The 24,019-nt window shown below is 61.3% G+C and overlaps 1 protein-coding gene across 8 annotated transcripts in view; it reads right to left on the bottom strand.

The window, feature by feature from the left end:
* The window catches only part of CTNND1 (catenin delta 1), a 32,527-nt gene extending 9,434 nt beyond the window's left edge, over positions 1 to 23,093 (bottom strand). For 4 of the 8 annotated variants that reach the window (XM_037402192.1, XM_037402194.1, XM_037402187.1 and 1 more), the window contains exons 1-5: positions 6,757 to 6,886; positions 5,638 to 5,957; positions 4,417 to 4,488; positions 3,981 to 4,139; positions 3,242 to 3,774 (exon numbers count right to left, since the gene is read on the bottom strand). In XM_037402192.1, coding sequence (XP_037258089.1) covers positions 3,242 to 3,774; positions 3,981 to 4,139; positions 4,417 to 4,488; positions 5,638 to 5,832 — 959 coding nt within the window. In that variant the 5' untranslated portion in view covers positions 5,833 to 5,957; positions 6,757 to 6,886. Of the gene's footprint in view, positions 1 to 3,241; positions 3,775 to 3,980; positions 4,140 to 4,416; positions 4,489 to 5,637; positions 5,958 to 6,756; positions 6,887 to 21,438; positions 21,639 to 22,993 lie in introns of those variants that run through there. The other 4 variants (XM_037402189.1, XM_037402188.1, XM_037402193.1 and 1 more) reach the window with 4 other exon arrangements.
* Positions 23,094 to 24,019: the final 926 nt, after the last annotated feature.

Below are 24,019 nucleotides of genomic sequence, written 5' to 3'. Positions count from 1 at the left end.
AACTCTTTTGGCTGCAGATGCCCGGCAATATAGGCAAGCTGCACTGCTGCCCGGGGACAAGGCTTAGAGGGGCATCAAGAGATACCCGGGCACCAGGGATCAACCTCACCGCTCCCAGCTCAGGCACAGGGAGGAGCTGGGGTCCCACACCCCTGCCCTGGCAAAAAGCAGTTCACCCACAGACCCAGCAGCACTGGGAACAAGCCCCAGCAAGCACATGGAAGCTGAAAGAAAGTGCAACCGGTTGCCTGTGTGCCAAGGTGACATCTACCACCCCCAGAACATATGCCACACAACCCCTGGATTCTTGTCCTGTTTTTGTAGGAACTGGCAATACAGCCCTTCCCCCACCTAGGCAGAGGAATCCAGCAATTTCCAACAAAAGGGGATGGGAGGGCACTTGACACTGAAATGGAGGGGCCTGATCACTGCCATCACCCCGACTGTGCCAGGGCACTGAGGACGCACAACCAAGGCCAAACATGAGGTAGCATCCTCTGGCTCACACCAGCCCCTGGGCCTGCTCTGCCACCTTCTGAGCTCCCAAGACAGGTGCAGGCAGCCCCCTGCCCCTGAGCAGGCAGAGAAAGTTGCAGTGAAGGATGGTAGCAGGCTCTGCTCCCCGTGCCACTGCCTCCCCTACAGCCTCTGGTATGGGAGTTGCCAAAACCACCAGCTCCAGGTGGCAGCCGCTTCTACAGCCACATGCCCCTCTGGTGCCGTGCCAGCTGCCTGCATGGCACCACCGCAGATGGTGGCAGTGGGCTGCGAGGTTGGCTGTTACTACATCCCGATGGGGAGATGCGCTGCTTGCCACGTGGCCTGGCTACTAAGAGATGCCGAGCCGTCCAGCCACTCCGTGACTCCCTGCTGTTGCAGGGCACGGTGCTCAGCGCACCATGCCAGCCGCCACCACCCCCTGCAGCAGGACAAGGCAGGAGCAAGACACAGCAGAGGGCCAGCGCTGCAAACAAGCCTCCCAATGCTCGTCAACGTGGCCGGCAGCTGACCTTGCTCCCATGCCAAGACTCACATGCCTTGAAAGGGAGCTCCTGCTTGGCCTCGAGGGACATTCAGTGCTGGAGCCCACCTGGTCCCTCAAGGTGAGATGGGGCTGGCAGGGAGGGGACACACACTCCGCAGAAAGGGAGCTCAATAAGAGCCACAGGAGAGGGGACCCACATGCTCTGCAGCCGATGGCAGCCAGCACGTGCTGCATCTCAACTCAACATGCTCCTTCATCTCCCGCCTGCCTGGCAGGCTGCCTCCCTGAAGGAAGTCATTAACAGCCAGGCTCCTGCTCAAGACAAACATCTCTGAGGCAGGGGGGATGTTGATGTCCCCTGTTCCCATTCCTGCAAGCCGGGCAGCTGAGTGCAGATGGTAACTGAGAAGGCAGAGGACAAGCCAAGCTCAACAGCGCCTGGATTCCACAGATTGCTGTGATCTTTATCAGTCTGCCTCAGGAGGGAGAGCCTGCTCGTGGGCCACGCCAACCTAAGTTCCATATCCTGCACTGTCCCTGCAGTACAAGGTCATGTCTCCACCAGGGCTGCTCCTTGGCCATGCTTAGACATGGGTTACAACAGAGCAAGAAGGTCCCAAGTCCCCTGGTCTCCCACAGGGCTGCAGCTCCTGCACCTCACTGCCCTAACTCCTGTCCTCCAGGATCCAGAGGGACAGAAGGAACAAACACCATCCAGCCCAGCAGAGAGAACTTGTCTCCAAGGCCAGGCAGCTCAGACTGGCCCATCCAGGGAGGGCTCCTGCCCCATACGCTGGGCAGGACATGAACTCAGGGAAGACCTGCAAACCAGAGCCTCCAGTCCTGGCTGCTATTTGCTCTGTCTGCAGCCGAGCAGCCATGGGTCAGACACACCTGCTTAATCCCTGCTCACCAAGGGGCCCACCGTGATGGCCACATGCTCAGAACTGCTAATGCTGGCAGACTGCTCAGGTCTGTGCAGGCAACAGGGGCAGCTGCCTTGCCTGCCCTCCTCTAGCCGGCACAAGCCTCACAAGGCAAGGCAGGCCAAGGAAATCAATCTGGGCAAAAAACTGCCCTGACTGGTTCAGCACAGCAACACTTGTGCTGGCACAAGCTGGGAGGACAGACAAAGCTCCTCCTTTAGTCCCCTCAGCAGCCACGATCTACTGTGGATTTATAGTATGCACCCTGAAATGGGCAGATCCCCAGCAGGGGCTGGCAAGAGCTTCCTTTCCCTCTGGTCTCTCCCTACTGCCTCCGTTTTATGCCCTAGGAGCTTAAGAAGCCTGTGCTCAGCCTGTCTCCCCCCACCCCAGAGCACTCAGATTTACATCCATCCTAGCCTGCTGACACAGCCCCTCCTCGTTTCTGGGGCTCAGGCTCAGCCCCTTGCTCCATTCATAGCTCACCACCCTCTGAGCTGCCCTCCAGCACCTCCCCAAACCCTGCCTGGTAGACCAGGCAGCCAGCAGAGCAGCCAAGTGCCTTAAGCAGGCATCAGCAGCGTTTGTGCAAGAGACACAGCTGGCACAAGACACCAGCCTACAGGAGTCATGGCCTCAGGCATGTCACACTCCAGGACGCCTGGCCAGCTGTAAGCCTGGCAGGGCAGCTTAAGGACCACCAAGACCCTGCTCTGGCTGCCCAAGGGCAGCCGCAGCCTGGCCGGGCAGTTGCTCAGCAGTCAGGCTAGAGGAGCTGGTAGTCACCCACAGACAAAACAAGGGGAAGAAGCTGCTACTGCCAAACAGGTTGAGCAGCTTCTCCCACCCTGCCCTGCACAAGGGCCAGGTGCGCTGCAGGAACACTCATCTCACTCACCCCAGCCCTGGGCTCAGCATGACTCTCCAGGGCTGCTCACAGCTCAGCAGGAAAATGATTACAGGGCAACTGCTCCTTCCGATGCAGGGCTGTGCCGTGCACCCCGCGCCAGGGATGCCTCCCAGCAGGGTAAGCCAGCTGGGGCACAGGCATGCCTGCCATCCCCACTAGAAGAACAGGTGGCACAGGGATGGAAAAGCCCGGAGCTACATCCACTGCCCAGTGGAACTCCTTGCTGCAGGACGACCGGCTCAATTAGCATTGAGTTTTAACCACCAATTAAGCAACTGGAAGTGGATGCAAGTTTTCTCCTGTATGAGCTGCATGTGACTTGGCTCGTGGTATTGTTTCTGTGATCCTCCTTACTCTGAAGAGGTGAAGTTTAAGGGACCCCACAGCACCCCCCACACCCCAACACCTCCTGCCGCCTACCTGAGCCGCCGCCGAGGATCAGACGGGGTCCCTGCCCGCCTGGCCGTGCCATAGTCAGACATAAGCCCATAGTCCACATCTTCAAAGCCCACGCTGCGCTGGTCATCCTCCAGGCCATAGGGCTCAGGGTGGAAATGGTTGAGGTCCATGTTGCTGCCCCCAACACGCACTTGAGGCTGAGGGCCATAGATGTCCTGGCGGCTGGGGGCCCGGTAGGTGTCCATGGAAGGGCGGTAGCGCTCATCAATGCGGGTGACACGGGACAGGCTGCCGTAGCTGTGATCACTGCCCGGGTAGCCATCCTCGTAGGTGCGGCCATAGCCATCAGGGTAGTGGTAGTTACGAGGGAGGGTGGCCGTGCCTGGCTGGCTTATGTAGCTGCCGGGGCCCCCATTGCCATTCTTGCGGAAGTTCCTGTCCATGGTCTGGACGTAGTTGCTGGGGACAGGGGAGGTCTCCAAAGGTAACCCATCAGGCCCCACCGGCACCTGCTGCACTGTTCGGGTGGTCACAGTCTTCACCACTTTCTTCACCTGGAGGGAGGGGTGCAGGACATGCTCCCATCAGTAAATCCACCACACCCCTGTGTCCCCAGATTCCCCTTCCACCCCAGCACCTTACTCCACACCCTGTTTCAGCTCACAGCACAGCGAGCTGGCAAGCATCATGGCTGCAGCACCCTAGTTGTCAGGGTCCCTGGCCAGAGCCCTGTCCCTCCATGCTCTCCCCAGGCCTGTACCGTGGTCTCTGTACGTCGCGTTGTCCCATCATCTGATGTCTCCACAGACACAACAGACATGGCCCCTTCTGGGTCCTCCTCCATAGTGTAAGTCTCCTCCACAATTTGGCCCGGGTCCTGCATCCTGGGGATTGTGCTGTACAAGAGGTGGCTGTGGTCCTGAGGGGAGCAAGGGACAGGCACTCAGCTCCCACCACCAACACAGGCCTCCCAGGAGCTAGCCAGCCAAGAGATGCTCTCTCAGGCAGCCCTGACATCCTCTTCACGGGAGGGTGTATCAACAACCTCACACCCAAAGCCCCTTCAAACCAGGACGACCACATTAGAAACAAGACATTCCCCTCTCCCAGCTGGGGTGGGGACACTGGAGCCCTGCTCCTGCACCCCGCACCTAGCAAAGAGCCTGCACACAACCAGAGGGCCCAGCACCCCTCACCTGTGGCCCGTTGAGCTTCAGATCTGGATATTTCTGCCTCTCCAGGTCAGCATCGCCCAAGAAACGGCCATTCTGAAACACACAGCACCACAGCAGGCCTGTTACAGGAGTGATCTCCCACTGCTGGGATCTCACACATCCACTCCCCCTTCCCTGCCAGGCCCTGAACAGGCCACCTCCTGCATCTGACCTGGCCACCCAACGCACATGCCATGTGTCACTCCCAGGAGAAGAGCACACATCTTGGGGGTCTGTGTGACATGCAACAAGCCACCCCCTGTTTCAGCCTAGGGAAAAGCTGGAGGACACACCATTCAGCCCCCCTCCAGGCAACCCAGCTTTTCCACAGTGAGTGGCCACGCACTCCTGACGGAATGGCCAAGACCCTTCCCTGCTCCCCGACAGGGCCCTGGAGACCTTCCACATCTTCTGACGCAGAAGCTGCAAGCAAAATCCCAAAGGTCCCCCAGGACTGTGAGGGAACAGTGCGGACGCTCAGTAGCTGGTTGCAGAGTGCTGCTGTTCGACAGCCCTGCGCTCCCCCCCCCCGCCCCTCCCCGCCTCCTTCCTTCCCCCCAACCCATGCGTCTCTCCTAGCACCACCATCTTCCACAACTGGAAAGGCACCTGCCTCCTGCGTAACGCCACGCACCCGCCCTGTGAGCACACCTCTCCAAAACACAGCCCAGCAGCGCGAGGACAGGAGAGAGACCTCAAGCCAAGGCAGATAAAACCACATCCCCAGCCCTGTAGAGAAGACAGCTCTCTCCCAGCCCCGGTTTGGCTGTTTAGGGGACAGACAAGACTCCAAAGACTCGCCCATTGTCACACAAGAGGGAGACATGCATGCTCCCCCGCAGCTGTACACCAGCCCCTGCATTCTGGACACCTTCAAGGAGCCGAGTGGGATGGGGAGCAAAGATGCTCAGGTACTGAATACAGACAGCCTCCAACCTTCACAAAACCAAACCAGACCTGACCTGGTAGCAAGACCCTCCAGGCTGGCTCCTTCTCCCCAGAAGATTCTGGCTGCTGAGGTAGGTTTTGCACATCCCCAGATCACCGTCAGCACCACCAGCGTTGCAAGACCAGCCTAGCCCTCCTCCACCTCACATATGCAAGGAGGGCCAAAGGACGGGAGCTGGGCCCACCAAGGCAGGACTGACACAGACAGGGGCTCTGGGAGCCTCCGCACCCACCTCTGCTGAGGGGGTTTTTTACCTGGTGCCGCCGGGTGAGTGTGCCGTTGGCCAAGCCCGGGCCGGCGTCCTGTGGGGAGACCCGGACTCGTTCCAGTTGGGCTGAGACATGGCGCCGTTCCTCCTCAAGCGCCCGGGTCAGCTTCTCGAACTGTGCCTCCTGCTCCTTGACAGAAGCAAGGATGCTGGCGGTCGACTCCACTTCTGAGTCGTCCATGGGTGACGGGTGCCCAGGACGGGCAGGGTGGGGGTGGAGGGCACAAGGAGGCACAAGCAGAGGTGGCTTGGTGTCAAGGTGAGGGCAAGAGAAGTGACCCAGAAGGGCAGGAGCCCCTGTCTTCACTGCATGTGATTTGGGGGAGGAAAGGAGAGAAGAGAGGTCAGAAGAGACCGATTTCATTAAGACAGATTCTCAGAACAAGGAAAAAAAAAAAAATCTTACGGCATCAGCACCCATTCCCACCCACCACCAGAGCACTGGCAAGAGGGTCTCAGAGCAGCACAGCCCCAGGCATGACTTGGATGCTCCCTGCCCCAGCATTTAAGCTTGGGGAAGTGGTACTTTGAGGGCAGAAGGTCCTTCCCCCATCACACCCAACAGCTGGGGCTGAGCCAGGCTCACAAGAGCTGCTGTGTGCTGAGGAGGTTGCCTCTTCCTGCAAGGGCTCTCCTCAGGCCGCAGGAAAACCTCCCCTACAAGGAAAAGCTGCCTGCAGTCCCTGGCAGGAAGAGAGGGCATGTCCCTGGGACAGAAGAGGGGACACTCCCACAGAGTGAGAAGTGACCCACACCCCATTATTCCCTCCAAGGAAGGGCTGAGGGCTGTGTCACTTACCCACTCCCTCCTCCCCAGAGGGATGAGAAGTGAGGAGACCACCCCAGCTCCTTCCCTACCCAGGGGAAGGGATGAAGTGGGACAGGATCCCCCCCAAAGGGGACCCTGTGAGCCCCCTTGCTGCCAAGACTCACCACCCTCCAGGCTCTCAAGGCTGCAGCCAACCCAGGAGGCCCTCAGCCCACAGACCTAGGGATGGGCATTGGTTTGGACCCCTCCAGGATCCTCCCCCAAAGGCAAACAGTGAACAAGCACACCACAATCAGCATATTTTGCTAGGGAAAGGCAATATTCTTCCATACAGACCTGTTAGAGGAGGAAGTTCAGGTTTGATTGGCAAAGGCACAGGACAGCCAGGTCTAGACGCAGAGAGTCACGGGAGAAATAGCCCAGCCACCACAGTGAGGAAGCAGGAGGGAAGAGAGCTGCAGGGACAGCAGGAGAGGAGGTAAAAACAATAGATCACATGACTGAACTCAAAACAGAAGGCAGGGCAGGCAACAGACTGGGGGAAACAGGCTCCTTTCCCCCACCATCTCTTCTGAGGGATGGAGCAGTGCCTGGAGAGGGCCGGTGCAGGGTGGCAGATGCGGCGCCATTTCCAGAGCAGCCCCCCAGCATCTCCCACTGTTTCCCACCGATGGGAGACGCGGCACAGACAAAGAGGAGTGGCGAGGGCTCAGCCCTCCACCCCCACCGTGCAACCCAGCCGAGTCCCAGCAAGCCTGTGAGAGGTTTTCCCAAACCCGTGCAGTCACAGCAGGCGTGTGGGGACTCGTTCGAGCCAGGCAGCCAGCACAGCAACTGCTTTCCCACGGTCTCCAGCATCGGCTCTGCCCAGTCCCCCTGTGCCACTGCCCCAGTGCAGCTGTAACAGCAACCTGGGACAGAGAGCACGGGTGGCATTGCCCCTCCGCAGAGCCCTGTCCCATGCACCTCCCACAGCACCACACTCCCTGGCAGCCCTGTCCCTCCAGACCCAGCCTGCAGAAGATGCTGGTTCTGAGGAGCTCAGAGCAGGGCTTTTTGGTGTGTTTTTTTTTTTTTTAATTAATTTCCCCACACTATCTCAAGCATATCCCAGATCAAACCCTTCCTGAAATTCAGCCTCCCCCACTGCCCATGAGTCCAACCCTCCCCATGGTTCTGCCCCCCCCCCCCCCCCCCAGCTTCCCTGGGACACAGGCAGCCACGGTGCTTATCAGATGCCGTGGCACCACCACAACTGAGCCCAGCAAAGCAGGGTGGATTTTTTCCAACTGCTTCAGAAGCTGCCTGCAGCATGTCTGAACATCTGGTCACCACCACCCTGTAATCTGCCTTCATCAGTCAAAAAAATCCCAGTTCTGCTCATGCCCATGTGGAGCCCAGCAACAGATGAAGCCACAGCACACGGACACCTGCCCCAGCCAAGCATGGGCTGGGATGCTCGTTGGCCAGTCCGCACCCCAGGAGGAAAGCGGCCTGCAGCTCTTGGCTCAGGAGCTTGAGCAGGCTTTTGGAGGCTCACAGACACAACTGCTGGCTCATACCCACACTTTTCCTCTCCTCCAAGCTCACAACAGCTATGCCCTAAAGCTTTTTTCAACAGTTTGACTCCCAAGCCTTGTATGGAAATGCAGGGATGGCTCTGACCCTTGCTGCTCCCAGGTCTGACCTGCCCACAGATTTGCAAGAGAACCTCCAAAGGAGAGGCCTGGTGCCTCCCAGAACAGTGCTGACACATTCCAGCTCTCACCCTTGAGTCACACATTCCTCATCTTTGGTTGGCGCCCACCCACTTCAAGCAAGGACACAGATGCCCCACCTTGTGGGACCGTCAGCCCACGCAGACACGGCAGGTCTGCAGGGCCCAGCTCCACAAGCCCTGCTGCAGGGAGGCTCCTGCAGCCAGCCAGGTAATGGGGAAAGCCAGCCAGGACCACTGACCTGGTCCCTCACCCCCAGGAAAGGGGGAGCGTCTCCTTGCCACAACCCAGACTTCTCCAGCAGGTCCAGGGATGGTCCTACCACCCAGACACCCTACGCAACCGGAGCATCTAAAACCCCAAGAAGCCCCACTGGCTTGTTGCGACTAATTTCCAGAGCAGTATTTCACCGAGCCCTTTTAGGGAGAGGAAACCCCCTTACAGAGGACGGGATCCTCCACGACATGACCTTGTCCAAGTAGCCATGCTGCTATGTAGCAGCTCCCCAGCCTGCCCTCAGCCATCTCTGCACGGAAAAGGCAGACTTTTGGGGCACATGAAGACGCAGCCAGCATGGTGGCTTCGAGGAGAGATTTAGCCGAGACCCTGCCCTTGTGAATGGGCTGGCTTGCTTGCAGGCAGCCTCAGTACTGAGCTGTGAGTGCAGACCAGCAGTGTTTGCTTCTGCAGGAAGGCACATAGAGGAGAGACAGCAACCCCAACAGATTCCTCCAGCCCTGCACAGCTGCAGCAACGCCTCCCCAGCCCCGGGTCCCCACCTCTGCACGTCCCCTGGGCCCAGGGAACGTGGAAGCTAACAATGAAACTTGCAGGGCTGCTCAGGGCCCCAGATAAGGGGCCAGAGAAGCCGTGAGGCTGTTTCCTTCCCGTCCCTTCCACAGGGAGTAAATGCAACAGTGGGGGGAAGGAACAGGACAAGTCCCTTGCCCACCAGCTCTCCTTGTCCCCTTGCACTCAGCAGAAGATGGTGGGAGGAGGGGGGGACACAGGCCTCCCTTTCCCCTTTGGGCCACCAGGTCAGAGCAGGAAGCCTCAGGCAGCCAAGGGGCTTTCAGGGAACCTGCCACATCAGGGCAGCCAGAGGAAGGGCTGGGCTGTCGTCCCAGGCTTCGAGGAGCCCAGGGCTCTACAAACCCATCACCACACTGATCAGTTTATGCTCAGGGGTGGCCGCCTGAGGGTCTCTCCACCAGATCAGGCCATGTTAAACAGTGGGGTTGTGACTCTGAGCATCTGGAGCCTGTCCCACACACATGGTTGTCACTCCTGCCCTGAACAGTGGGCATGGCTCCATCACAGGCAAGAGGTGCCAGCAGAACAGGGCACCCACTGCCAGAGGGGTTCTTCCTGGGGCCTCCACCATCAGGACACACCACCTCCTTCCAGCCATCTAGCCTTCACCAACCCGGGATTGAAGACATAATTACCAAGCAGCAGTGCCAGGTCCAGAGAGGTTAGCAAGCACTGTCCCCAGCTCTCCCTGCAGACACACATCAGCACCATCCTGGCCTGGAACACAGCTGTTCCCTTATGGCTGGCTAACACACAAAACCCTCAACAGCCACTTGGCCTTACACACCCCCAGCTGTGGGGAATCTGCCCCCAAACCCTCCTGCGGTGGGTCGCACACCAGTGTTTCAGGGACAGGGGCTTCCAGGGCACAGCACAGCCCCTCACTGCCTCCCCATGCCAGCTCGGGGCACTGAGCATCTTCAACACAAGACAGGGAGGGGAGGGAAGGGGAGAGCCCCAGCACACCAGCCAGCAAGCTGCTGGTGACAACTCAAAGCCAAGTATGCCAGATCCCGCAAGGGTGAAATTCCAGGGATCACTTTGTGCCCATTCCCACCTCCTCCTCCTCCCCAGCCTCTGAAGATACAGCTACAGAGCATTTTTCCAAAGCCAGACCCTGACTGTCTTTGAGGACAGCTGCATGAAAGCCTTTTCATCATGAGCGAGGCACTTGCTGACACACCCGTTACTTAAAAACCCCGGCAAGCCAAAAATATTTTGGCTGGCTTGGTTCAGGGCAAAACAAAAAGCCTAAAGACAAAACACACCCTGGAGCAGCTTCTGCCCCAGGGCAGAAGGACCACAGCAACTTCCCCCATGGCTATCAGTAAGAGGGAACCCCCAGGGACCAACACAGCTACCCAGAAAACTTTACAACCAAATCCCTCTGGCCTTATCTCCCAGCTTCCTGGCACCAGCACAACCCTGGGTTGTGCCCAGAGGTCCTGAAGCCAGAGCAGGTCCACCAGAGAGATGTCCAACACCCTGCACCTTCAGAGAAGAGCCCCCTTGCTGGCAGGGAGGCAGCCAGGAGCTGACTTCCATGCACAGAGCTTCCCACCGCAGGTACCCACCACAATCATCTAAGTTCAGCTAAAGGCTTTGTAGCAGCCAGAAAGACACCCTAAACCCTGACCAAGTCCTCCAGAGCTCTTTCACTGGGGACAGCTTGGACACAGCCCATTTTTCCAAACCCCCTTGCTCCTGCTTCTTGGTGGTGGTGGGGCAACAGACTGCCTCCACCCAGAACAAATCCTCTGCCCAGAAAAATTATTTCCAGGGCCAAACCACAGCCACATCCACACAGAGTTCACCTGCACCCTCCTCTGCCAGAGGATGGAGTTCAAGCCTTGAAGGCTCCCCTGCGAGCCACAGAATTAGCCCCAGGGCCCAGACTGAGCTGGCAGATGGAGAATTGTGCACCACAGGCCAGGGAGAACGGACAAGACAAGACACAGGCAGGAGGCTTGACAGGCAGCACCTGCGGCAGCATCGGAGATCTCCAGGACACAGCCCTCTGGTTGAGTCTTTCCAAGGACCTGCCCCAGCCCTGCTCAGCACCCTGAGTCCCCAGAGAGCTGTCACACAACAGTCCTGGAATCCCTGGAGCTAAGGCTGCTCTACCAAAAATCCTACATGCTGAGAAAGTTCAACCCAAGCACCTACAAAGCCAGAAACTACCTCCACCACATCAGCCCTGCCCCAGCTCCCTAAGAGACACACCAGGCACCCACTCCCGACAGCCCTCTGGCACCGGGGACAGGTGGACAGAGCCACATCAGTTTCGACTGCAGAGTCCCAGCCCTCCCCATAGCTTTACTGCTTGTTTGTGTCCCCTGGGCACCTGTTAAGCAAGCGGCTGGGTTTGTCACCACTGCCTGGCACCCCTCACAGCCCCCCCACTGCTGTGAGGCACGAGCAAAGCAGTCCTTTGGCTCGGCACCAGCTGCAACCAGAGCCAGAGAGGGCCTGGGCTGGCTGAGCCCCTGTGTGGACACTGGGAGCTCCGGGCTCTCAGGCCAGAGCCACCCACCAGGCTGACAAGGGATGTCCCACCTAAGGAACTTGCTCCTGCTCCGCCACAGTCCCCAGCGCTGACTGGAGAAAAAATGGCAACACTGCTCAAATGATTTGCCTTGCCCTATCAATTTGAGGAACTCAGGAGAAGCCAGCTGGCTGCCCCTGCCCTTAGAAAGGGAACATCAACAGCTCTCAGCCCTAGACACACACACACCGCCCTCCAGAGAGAGAGGAAACAACAAATTCTCCTGGTTCCAGCTGCCTATCACGATGCACTTAAAAACAGAAGCCCCATCAATAATTCAAGCCTGCAATTGTCTGAGCACTTGCCGTGCATTACACTTGCCGGCTCTGCACAGGTTCACAGCCCTGCTAATTCACCACAGGCTTCTGTTCAGTCTCAATTAGCTAAAAAATAAATGAGCTGGCATCTTTGGCACCTTTCCAACCCCCAAGTACAGCATCCAGGCTCATGCATTGGTCCTTCGACCTCAGCCTGCCTGAGGTGGCAAGCACCAACACTAGCCAAGGTGGCATGAGCCAGCAGAGCACTGGGCAGGGCACCCATGGGCCCAAGCTCATCCCCAACATGTCCGCGTTCAGCTCAGGAGAGCACACCAGCCCTCGGGCGGCAGGAGAAGCAGAACAGCGGGCAGTGGGCAGCAGCTGTCTCCCGCCCATGCCCATACCTAGCACTGCCAGCCCCCCCTGCCAACCGGTGCCCCAGGGAGGGACCCGCCTGCCCAGGCAGATGCACCCAGGCTGCCACGCTGTGCTCACGCTCCCTGGCCCGCTCCACCCTGAGCCCTGGCAGACCCGACCCGCTGCGGGAGAGGGGCTCTCCCATCGCCTGCCGAGGGGCCAGCTGCCCGCCCGGCCCCAGCCCGAAGGGCTGTCCCTGGAGGCAGGTGACAGAGCACAGGCACAACGGACTTTAGCCAGGCTGGCAGGCGGCTGGCCCTCCCTGGGCAGCGCAGGGCTGCTCCCGCGGGCAGGTCAGACACCGCCTCGGGTGCCGACGTGCCCCGGCACAGCCCCACCTCGCTCGGGGGGAGCCGTGCCCAAGCCACCCGGTCCCTGGCCAGGGCTGGGCGGGCCAACCGCCGGGAGCAGCTGCCTCGGGCAGCGGGAAGGCAGCCGCTCACCTCCGCCTGTCGCCCAACTGGTTGGACCGGCAGCAGGATCACCACCTGGTCTACCTCATCTGCCGCCCCCAGCACGGGGGACAAAGGCTGCGTAGCTCCGTTGGGAAAGGCTCCCTCCGGAGCAGGGAGTTACCTGCGGAGATGCAGGCAGGGACACAGCACCGCTCCTCAAACGGGAGCAGGCCAGCAGCCAGCGAAGACGATAAGGAGGGAGAGATAAGGGGCAGGGTGGTGCCGCGCCCGGCTGGAGGGGAGGAAGCAGGCCTACGCGTCCCCTCACCCGCCCCAGCAAGGGCAGGGGGGCCAAGAACACACGATACCAGTCTGGTCCAAAAGACAGGTCTGGACACAGCTGAGGGTTGCAAAATCACGGGTGGGCGATGCCCTGGGGAAGGGATGTGCCCCCAGCCCAGCTGAGGTCACCAGGAGGGTCCCACTCACCACCCCAGCAGGATGGAGAGAGGCAGCAGCGTGGGGCCAGCCAGAGAGAGAGGCTTCTTCTGCTGGAATGCCAGCAATCCGGCTGCGGGGCAGCTGTCCTGCTGGGCAGGCGAGGGAGGCCAGCCACACACCCCTCTCCCGGGCACAAGCCGGGACGCAGCACTGGAGGAGCCCCTTCCCTCCTGGCTGGGCCGGGAGAGCTGCCAACGTTGGTACCAGCTGGGCAAGTGCCAGCTGCCACACCAGCCAGAGGGAGCGGCCAGCACAACAGCAAGTGGAAGGGAGACTGAGCTTCCCTCGGTGCTTTCAGGAGAGGACAAGCATCCCTCCCAGCAGGAAGGCAGCCAAGCCACTGGGCTCCAAGCAGAAACACTGTCCACCCGCAATCCCCGAGTGGCATGGCCACGGGGCCAGAGCCTTCTTGCCAGCAACATCCCGCTGCCCGAGGACAGCCCAACAGCCCCACTCCCCCCCGCATGGGTCCCTCACCCTGGGGACAGCAGCAAGACAGGGGTCCCTGCCACTCCCCCCACCCCACACAGGCACTAGCCCCACAGTTCGCACCCCCAGCCCCAGAGGATTCACATGTCGGGAGCCCTTCAGCAGCACAAAGGCAGCTCTCTCTTCTCTGTGGGAATTTGCAGCTGAGGCTCGGCAGGGACAAAGGGATTTCACAGGCACATCCCAGCCGGCCGGCCGGCCTCCCTCCCCCGGCGTTCCCGCTTCCTGTCACAGTAGCACCAGACCTCAGGGGCGCAGCAGCAAACAAACACCCAGCGCCGGATTCTGGGAACGGGGCCAGAGCATTCCCGGGACAGGCCATGCTCTGGCAGCCAGCAGGCTCCTGCTGCACCCAGGCAGCTCCTGGGCCCCATGGGGGGAAAGGGGGCAGCCCCACCGCCCCAGCCCGAGGAGCCACACACAAGCCAGCAGCGTCACAGGGCAGCTTCCCAGCTCCTTGCTGCGCCTGAGGAACGGCTGCCACCTTGGTGGGGGATGCAAGATGTCCCCGAGCCCACAGGGCTCAGCGGGAACCTCGGCGTCGTGCTGAAGGTCAGCGCTGACCCCAGGCTCCAGCTACGCTGGCTCCCTGCCCTTCACCCGCCTCTCCCCCCACCCAACGCCACACTGAGCTTTCCCATTCAGCTGCCTCTCTCCCACTGCAAAAACAAACAGCAGCGATAAGGGCTGCCTAGCAGAGCCCAGGGAGCAAAGTCCCCTCAGTGAAACCCGAGGCTGCAGCACCACAGGAGCTGCCTCCCTCAGAGCCCCAGCAGAGGTACGAGGGCATGGCAGGTGGGGTGAAGCTGCTCCGGCACCCGGTCCCAGAGCTGGATTTAGCTCCTCAAGGGCTCACATCTGCTGCTGGCTACCCCCAAGCAGAGCGGCCACAGCCCAATGGCCAGCATTCCCCACAGAATTAAGGGAAGCCTCCCTCCATCTGGCCACAGGCACACACAGCCACAGCTAGCTACCAGCCTGAACAGTCCCTGCCGGCAGAGCGACAGGACGACTTGATGCCAGCCCAGCACCCGGACACACAGATCTGGACCCCCCTACCTGGCACAGATCCCTCACCACAGCCCCGCACGCCTCTTCCCAGGGAAGCCACTTGAGATCATTTCCTCTCCCGACACCTGTGGCCAGGCTGGACCCTGTGGTCCAGCCTCAGGGCAGCTCCAATTGCTCTGCTCCCACCAGTGTGCAAAGGCACAGAGGGCTGGAGCACAGCAGGAATTGCTCCAGCAGCAGCAGGGGAGCTGCACTACTGGGCTCACCCAGAGAGCGCCCAGCCCAGGAGCCTGGCCACCATTATCCACCTTCCCCGCTAGCAGTGTCTGAAGTCAACAAGGAAGCAAAGCATGATCAGGAATACGGAGGACAGTAGCCCAGCTACCCCCCCTGCCCCCCCCCCCCCCCCCCCCCCCCCCCCCCCGCCGGCAAGCCCAGAGGGAAGGGCACCCTGTCTGCCAGGCAAGCCGCACACCTCTCCCCTCCCCAGGCTGAGCAAACAGGCAGGTGGTGAAGTCGTGTTCACCGTGTGGGAGCGGCAAGGAGGGAATTGCCCAGATTAGGCCAAGCCGCCCTTGTAGGGGTGGCCCAAGGGAGCCACCAGGAGAAGCTGGACCCCCTTGCCCTCCCCTCATCCAGCCCAGACTCCCCGAGCAGGTAGGGTGGCCGGCAGGCTGAGTCACAGCACGAGGCTGAAAACCCCAGTTCCATTCGACATGACCTCATCAGGTTCCCTGCTCTCTAATGGCATGTGTGCATCTGCACTGGAACACAACTTCAAGGGCTCTGCCAAGAGGGGTAACAAATGGGTGAAGGAAAGCCACCGGAGAAGCATCAGGCCAGGGACAGGGAAGGGGGATGCTGCGCCCCGCCCCCCCCCCCCCCCAGTGGGCTGCAGCAGGGTAACAGCAAGTCCCCCCCAGTGCTCAGCAACCCTTTAGCACACTGGCTGGCACGAGCCAGCACACATACACAGCAGCAAGGGACAAACAAGACAACAGACCGCCTGCTCTGAGGGACAGCAGGACTCCATCCTCCCCCCAGCCCCCTGCACAAGCTGTTTGCTGATGCCACATCAGGCTACTGCTCCCTCAACCCACTTGCTGAGAAGCAGCCTCCCAGGCTCCTGCATGAGCCAAAGGGAAGGAAACCTGCATTTCCTGGTCAGACAGGAGGTGACATCGTGACTTCCCTTTCCTGTAAGGGTCTAAACACAGCGTCCTGCCAAGGGCCGCTCCCCACTGTCCCCAGCCCACATGCACACACCCTGGAACCAGGCTGGGAACACCAGGCACAGGCACCACCAGCCCCAGCCAGGAGGTTGACATGGTCCCCCCCAGGAGACCAGATGCCCAGCCAGCTTGCTGGAAGTGTCCTGCCTCTGGGTAACACATGCAAGGGCTCCTCGCCCATGGTGGTATTCATTCCCGCCCAGGGCTGGGTGTATCCTACAGGCAGAGGGTGCAAGAGGCTGTGGTTCCAACCCCAGGAGGACATGGCTGTGCCCACCATGCCCTAGGGATGGGCTTGTTATTTGCAGAGCTGAGAAGGCACTAACAGGACTCCAGCACAACATTTGCTCACCAAGACTGCAAGTCAGCATGTACTGCTGCTCTCCAGCCTCCCCTCACACACCTCATCTGCACAACCCCACTGGCCAACAGGCACAAACAGGACCACTGACACCTTGTGCTGTTCCCGAGGCTCCCAGAGGCAGGATGGGGACATCCCTGGGGAGGCAAACCAGAAGACACCGCCTCCCCCTCACATAGCATGACTGCTGCCACAGCTGTACTCCCCAGGGCCTACCCATCTGCCTTGCCCAGGGCAGCTCCTCTTGCTATGGAGGGAAGGAGAACAGAGAAGGGAAGGGGTTTTCCACCCAAGCCAGCTGCTGGAGACACTGGGCAGAGATCAAGGGAGAGCAGGTTTCTCCATTTGCTGCCCCAGTGTGCTCTGGAGGGGAGCTGCAGGGCCCTGGGGAGCTCCCTCCTGCAGGTAAAAGCAGAAAGGAAGGAGGGCTACAGAGCCAGCCTGGAGCAGGTGGCCTCCCCACATCACAGAGAACTCCCCCGCCCCCCCCCCCCCCCCCCCCCCGCAGCACCTCCAGGCTGCCCCCCTCCTACCCCATCAGACCCCGGTTAGCACGGGGCAGGATGACATCTCTCTCCCCCCCCCCCCCCCCCCCCCCCGCCCCGAGCAAGTTAGCCTGCCTGCAGCCGGAGCCAGGCACGGCAAGCAGTGCTGCATGCAGCAACACGCTTGCAAGAATGTGTTACTCCACTGGGCAAGGGGCCTGCCAGCAGCATGCAAACACAATCGGTGACCCACCCTTCCAGGTCGGAAAAACTAGTCTTTGCAGTTTGACACACTCCCTGCCACCCATCGCAGCTACCCACACATGCAAGCAGCCCAGCACCACATCTTCCCTTTCCGACCGGGCCAGGAGAGGAGCTGGGAGCACCAGTGAGGAAGCGGCAGAGAGATTTAGGAGCTCTTCTCAGAAAAGACCAGCCCAAGCACCACACGAGACAACAGCAAGAGGGAAATGCATCAGTTGAGGACAGCAAGATGCTTTCCTCCTCCTGGCCAGAGTGGGAATCTCTTCTCTGTATTCATCTGCTCAGCAGACATCCAGCTCCTACACTGGGCCACTCATCCCAGGTGACCACTCTCCCACCCAGGAGATGCTTCTGCAGTTGCAAAAGCCTCGCAAGGCAAGAGCGGAGAGCAACTCCTCTTGCTGCCTACTCCTCCACAACATCTCAGCCACCTTCCACTCCTGGCATGACACAGGCTGCCCTCCTCCGCGCTGCCGGCTCTCAAGGAACCTGCCCCTGCTGCTACTGCTCACACTGCTTCCAGGTTCCCCGCGCCCACGAGGGGCCAGCAGCAGGAAGCTGGTGAACTTTGAGCAGCGTTTGCTGTAACTGGGGCCAACGCCCAGAGAAGCAGAAGGCAGGGCTGGGATGGAGACACAGCTCCTGCCCTCACGCACGTTAGCCCAGCACACAGTTACCACCAGAGCCAGAGCACCCAGGACCAGGCTGGAAGGAGATGCCCTCATACCAGTGCTGGAGCCACACTCCCATGACTGCACGCCACCCCAGCCAAGCTATAGGAGAGCTGTACCCAGGGCTCAGCCCCACCACCCTGACTTGCCCAGACCCTTCCCTGCTTGTGCTGGAAAGCCAGTCACTCCTGGCCTGGACAAGCAGCCCATCAAGACTGTTCTGTTAAGCACTGCAGCCAGCTGGGATGCCTGCATGCCGACTGACACCCCAGCAGCCTCAAAACCACCCCCACCTCCCAGCACGACAAAAGGCCGGGGGGGTGGTGGGTGGTTTCACAGAATAAATCCTGCTCTCCCATTGGCACAAACATCTGGGCAACGAGCTGTTAAAACTAAACACGCAGGTGATGTGCTCAGCCTGGATCAGGCCACCAGACCCACACTGGCACAAGCATTTTGGCAGTGGGTAAGAGCTCTGCAGTGCAAAGTCACTGTGGACCTTCAGCACAAGGTTAAGGACACAGGGAAAGCTCCTGGACATCCGCTACTCCTCTGTCACTGCTTCCTTGCAGGGAAGCTCATCCCCCTGCAGGTGGGGGAAGCTGGCATGGAAGCTGCCTGCAGGGCAGCAGAGACTGCTCAGTTCCCACCTTGGCCCAAGGCCCACGCACACCGGTCATCCCCACTGCCAACCTCTGACCTATACCTGCTCTGAACTGGGCAAAGCAGATGGAAGCAAAGGTGAGGCGCCCTGGTTATGGGTTCACCTGTCCCAGAGCCACACCTGGCAGCTTGTGCTCCTTAGTCACCAGATTGCCCCCACACCCCACAGTTACCTCATCTCGGCCCTCTGCTCCCAACGAGTAAGCAATATCCCTCGTGGGGAAAACTCTTACTTCCTCCACAGGCAGGCAGGGACTGGGAGCAGTACTGCAGGACCACCACACAGCACTCGCTGCCACCTCGAAGCCCCCTCAGTGGGCTCTCACATGGCAACCCAACGGGACAAATTAATCCACAGGCCAGCCCCCATGCGCAGCAGTCCCTGCACAGGGCAAGCACAGGGACAGGCACGCCTGTGCTGAGCCAGCGGCAGCAGCAGGCAGAACAGCGCCAGCAGCCTTCCTGGGTGGCAAGGAAGGCTGATTAGCAACAAGCACAAGACAGGCAGGAGCCGGACAGACTCATCGGCCTGCTGCTGGGACTTTCCAGTACAAGACCTGGCTCTAAGAAACAGCTTCTCTCTGTGTGTGTGTGTGTGTGTGTCCCCCCAAACAGCCTCCTCACATGGTAAGAAGCAAAGAGAAGGCTGTGGCCACCTTTGGGACCTCGAGGACTTTGGTCAAGAGCCCGTAAATCCAGCTCCTTTCCAACAGCTGCATGCCAAGTCGCATTCCTGCACTCTGTGCCAGAGGACAACCTCCTCCACTAGCCAAGCCCTGTGTCACACACAGAGGAGCTGCTTGAATCACCCAACAGGTTTGGGTTTCGTCACCACATCCCAGCAACACCTGTTGCCTTTTATGGACCCAAACCAGCCCCACAGTTCTGCTTCTCACAGCCAGCAGGGCAGGGACAGGGGAAAAAACGCCATGCTGCAGAGACCTGGGTTTTTAGAGCCAGGAAGACAGCTCTGTACTTCCCTGGAGACAGTACCACCACAGTCTTGGAAGAGGGCTCCATCCTTGCCAGCAGTAAATGACAGGCAGTTACAAGGGGTTGTTAGGAAAAGAAACCAAGACTTAACCAGCACTCTCCCCTGAAGTCAGACACGCTGGTAAGCTATTTTGAGAAGCCAACAGCCTCCCAGGCATGGTCCAAGCTATGCTATTATTTTCTGGGTGTCCTAAAGACACCCCCAGCACAGACACAATGGACCAAGGTCTTATCTTCATGCCAGAGGCTGCAGAAGGAAAAAGATGAGAGGCAACCCAGGGACAGACACGCTGGCTGCATGGTCTGGGCTGAACCATTCATCTGACTCCTAGCCCGTCTTTAGGGGAGGGATGGCTTCAAGGGCTCCTCAACCACAAAGATTGGGGCCTGACCTCCAAGTCGGAAGGGAGGAAGCTCACCCCTCCGCAGCAGCCCAGGCAAGCCCAGCGCGCGCCACTAAGCAAGCTTTCATCCTCCCACCCCTTCCAGGAAAGCTCCATGAAAGATTCCAGCAAATGCTGCACATAACAAAGGACAGTCGTTTGCATGCAACAGAGTCCCAGCCAAGTTCAATCAAGTGGAAGGAGAATAGTTTTTTTTAGAAACTGCCTTTTTTTTCTCTTTAGAGTGCACAAGTAAACACTGACAGGTAAGAGAACCTGCCTCAAGAAAAGCACTGGGAGCAGGCAAGGTAAACATGGGGAAGACTAACAATTCCTCTGCTCATGCTCTTCCCAGCCCATGGCTTCCTGCAGGCCTGGGGGACGCTGCCCTGCTCCTCCAGCAAGGGCCCCGGCAGGCGCTGCACGCACAAGAGTGCACACTGCGGGCACTGGAGACAAGAGTCTATGAGTCACCAGCCAGCCACCCACCCACCCACACCTCACCACATCCAGGAGACCTTCTCAGAGAAGAAAGAGCAAGGCACAGGAATGAAAGTTTCAAATACAGGATCATTGACTACGGGATTCCCAACACAACCGGGTCCTGGAGGTGCTGAGCTTTCCCTGCTCCCTACAAAGCCGAGGACAAGCCTGTCCTAACTCCACACCAAGAACTGGGCAGCCAAGTCCAAAAGCATCCGCACAGCACAGGGGGACGTCAGGTGGAACCGCAGGAAGCTGTAGCTGGACACCACCACGAGGCTCCACACGCACCTTAGGTGCTCGCCTCCGGCTGAGCAGGGGCCAGGCAGAAGCCCCCGCAAGCCTGGGTGCCACAGCCCTGCGGCCCAGCCCCCGCTCAGCCTTCGGCCCGACCGCAGGTCCAGACGGCGCGCCGGTACCCCCGGCCTCACCCGATCCCCGGGAAGCGCCCGGGCACCGAGCCGTTGCCCCCCGCCCCGACAATCGGAGGAAGCTTTGTTGTGCGGGCTCCCGCCCTAAGGCCCAGGGGCACAGCGGAGGTGTCCCTGCCGCGCCCCCCGCAGATGCCACCAGCCCTCAGGACCGAGGGCCACCGCAGCTTTTGCTCCAAGCCAAGCCCCTTCTCCGAGGGCTCCCGCTGATCCGCCGCTCCGCCGGACGGCCCTGCCCGGCGGCTGCCCCGTTACCGCGCCCTGCGGCGGGCGGCCGCCTGCCCCACCCGCACGCTTCGCCCGCCCTGGGCACACCGGCCCCGCCAGAACAAAGGCGCGGACAAGGGCGCACCGGGGGCCGGGCCCGCCCGCGGCCGGGCGGCAGGGAACCCGGGACAGGGCCGGAGCCCCGGCGAGGACCCCGCGGTGGGGCCGAGAGCCAGCCGCCCGCACAAAGGGAGGCGGAGGGGCCCCGCCGGTGCCGGCCGTGGGAAGCTGGCACACGGGCTGCCTTTGTTCCGGGATGGGAGAGCGGCGGGGGCGGCGAGCCGGCACCGGGCGGGGAGCGGAGCGGGGCGGCCGCCCGGCCCAGCCGCCTTTGTGTCGCTGCCCGCGGGCTCCCGGCGGGCCGGGCCCCGCCAGCGCCCCGGCCGGTCCCGCGGGGCGCAGCCCCGCCTGGCACCCCGCCCCGGGCGGCAGCCGCCGGCCTCCGGGGCCCCGGCGCCGACCGGCCCCGGCAGCGGAGCAGCGGCCGGGCGCCGACCCCGCCGAGAGGGCCGCGGGGAGGGCGCCGGCCGCCCCGCCCCCCCATCCCGCCGCGAGGGCGTGGGGCGCCCGGCAGGCGCCAGCCCGCACCGGCCTCCCCCGGCAGGCGGCGGCGGCGCCGCCGAGAGCGAGACTCACCGTGGCCGGGCTCCTCGGCGGGCGGGGGGGGGGGGGGGAGGGTGGGCGGTCCCTCCCCACGGTGGCAGCACGGGCCGCCGGCCCGCTCCTCGGGGACCCGCCGCTTCGGCGAGGCGAGAGGCGCGGCGCCGGGCGAGGGGTGGGGGTCCGGCGGCGCGGGCCGGGGCGGGCGCAGCGGAGCGAGGTCGGGCCTGGCCGCGCCGGTGCGCCCCGCGCCGCTCCCGCACCTAAAATGGAAGTTGCTTCCGGAGGGGCGGGCGGCTCCGCCCCCTGTCGTCAGCGCCCCCCGCGCCAGCCGTGGGCGGAGCGCGGGGCCGCACGGACTGGCCATGGCGGCCGCCGCAGGGGGGCGGCCTGGGGGTCTGCCCCGGGTGTGGGTCTGTGCCCCGTGGGGTCTGTCCTGGGGCAGCCATCACCCTGGGCGCTGCCCCAGGGGACACGGTCCCCAGGCAGGGGTTCTGCCCTCCGGTGGGATCCACCATCCAGGGAGGCTGCCCCGGGGAATCCCATCGGCGGGCTGAGCTGCTCCCCAGGCTCGGGGTCTGCCACTGGGGTCGGGGGGTGAGGGGCTCTGGTGACCAGCCCAGCCCCGCCAGAGCAGAGCCCCCTCCCCGGGCTGTCCTGCCAGAGCCAGGGGGAGACATGGGACTTCATCCGGGGTGGCATTTGTCCAGCAGCAGGACTCTGCGGGGGGGGCTGCGGGCCCACCCCGGGGGTCACCTCGTCCCTCTGGCTCCCGAGGGCCGGTGCTGGGTGCAGCCCTGCCAACGCTCGCCCCGGGGGAGCACCCGAGCCCCCCAGCTGGGCCCTTGAACCCAGGAGCTTGTCCAGGTGAGGTCTGTCCTGCGGTATGTCCCTGGGCTCCTGCACCGGCAACTGCTGGGTGGGGTGACAACAGCCCGGGGCCAGGGAGAAATACGCTGTCAGTCAGTCTAGCGGGGGCAGGGGGGCCTGAAGACCCCACTGAGGGGAGCATGACTGATTCTGGTGGGAGGCCTGTCCTGTGGCCAAGGCCACATGGACAGCCAAAGGGCTGCAGGCGCCGGGGGGCCTCGTGTGAGCGCATGACAGCACCGATGAGACGGATTGCTGCGGCGGGGAGGGTGCAGGGGGCTGCATTAACGGTGCCTGTCACAGTGGACAGAAACAGCAAGGCAGCCGGGCAAAGTGATCTCTGCTCCGTCCGACTTCCACAGCACTAAATGAACGGTGCTGCCACTCCTGCTGGCACGCAGAAATAGCAGGAGGGGACCTGGGAGGGGGCGGGGGGGGGGGCAGGAAATCTAAAAGTGAAGTTTTGCAATCGCAACTAATCCCACCAGGGAAACATAACTGCAGAGTGAGCAGCAAGCACCCTGCGAGGAAGCAGCACCACGTCCCCAGGCCTGCCGCTGCCACTCCACGGCCACAGGGTCAGAGCTGAGCTCGGGCAGGCAGGTGGCAGGTGCTGCGTGCGCGCTTGCACCTGCACCCCGGTGGTGGAGCATTCCCCCTTCCCCGGGGGGGCGAGGAAGTGGTGCAGAGCCTGCCCCTTCCCACCCTCCCTGCTGCTCACCCGGCAGAAGTGCTGATCCAGGTCTCCTGAAGGCGAATCTCTGGCCCTGGCTGGTGGGATCCAGGCGCTGGGGACAATCCTGCTGGCCTCCTGACTACCAAGCTGTTAGTAAGATAACGATGAGAGGAAAAGAGCTGAATAAGGTTTTGGGTGGGGATGGGTGATTCTAGGGGTAAATATGGGTGGGTTGCTCAGTGAGGTCAGGAGGAGGGGGGACAGGCCACTGCAGCCTGCGAATGTTTGGAGAAGGTAATCCCCTAGCTGGGGTGGTGTTTGCTAAGGGTGGCACAAAAAGGTACAATGAGGAGAAATGGGATTCAGTGCATGTGAAGGGCGTGTTTAGGGAGACCCCCAAACTCTCCCTGATGTTTGATTTGTAAAATAGATCGCCCAGCCCGCTGGCTGTGAAGAGCAGAGAGAGCTGGCCTTTACCCCTCCCCTCCATCCCACAGCAGGGAACTGGGACCTTCTCCCTGTGTCCCTCCATCCTGGTTGTCACCCAGAATGCTGGGACCCCTCCCAGCCCTGTGGTCGAGTGAGAGCAGCTCCTGGATCTCAAATACTCCTCAGCTGCCCTCCCTTCCTCTTCACCCACACAAGAAGGAAGGTGGACGCGTCCCCCGCATCCTGGGGACAAGGAGGGAGAAGAGGTGCTCTCGCGGTTCATTCTGGGAAGAGAAGTCCTCACCTGCCAGTCCCAGGATCTCTGACACCTCCGAAGGGACAGCTCTCCCCCAGGGAAAAAGCACCACAGACACCTTGCTCCTCCAACCCAGCACCGGCTGCCACGACACGTCCACAACTGCCCAAGTTGTTTGGACAACAGGCTGTCGGTGGGGCACACACGTGGGCCCAGCGTGCTCACACAAACCCACTGCTCTTGGTTGAAAGCAGCACGAAATCTGTGGCGCTGGCATGTGGGAATCACCAGATGGGTCTGTTCCACATCAGCTGGCAAATAATTTCAGCCCACAAGTGGATTCCAAGCATGGCCCCCGGTGACTCTCCTCACCCTCCCCTATTACC

Source organism: Falco rusticolus, chromosome 10 (assembly GCF_015220075.1).
Source record: "Falco rusticolus isolate bFalRus1 chromosome 10, bFalRus1.pri, whole genome shotgun sequence".
Classification (NCBI taxonomy): Eukaryota; Metazoa; Chordata; class Aves; order Falconiformes; family Falconidae; genus Falco; species Falco rusticolus.
The sequence above is the reverse complement of the archived record's forward strand: the minus strand, read 5'-3'. Positions and strand labels throughout refer to the sequence as shown.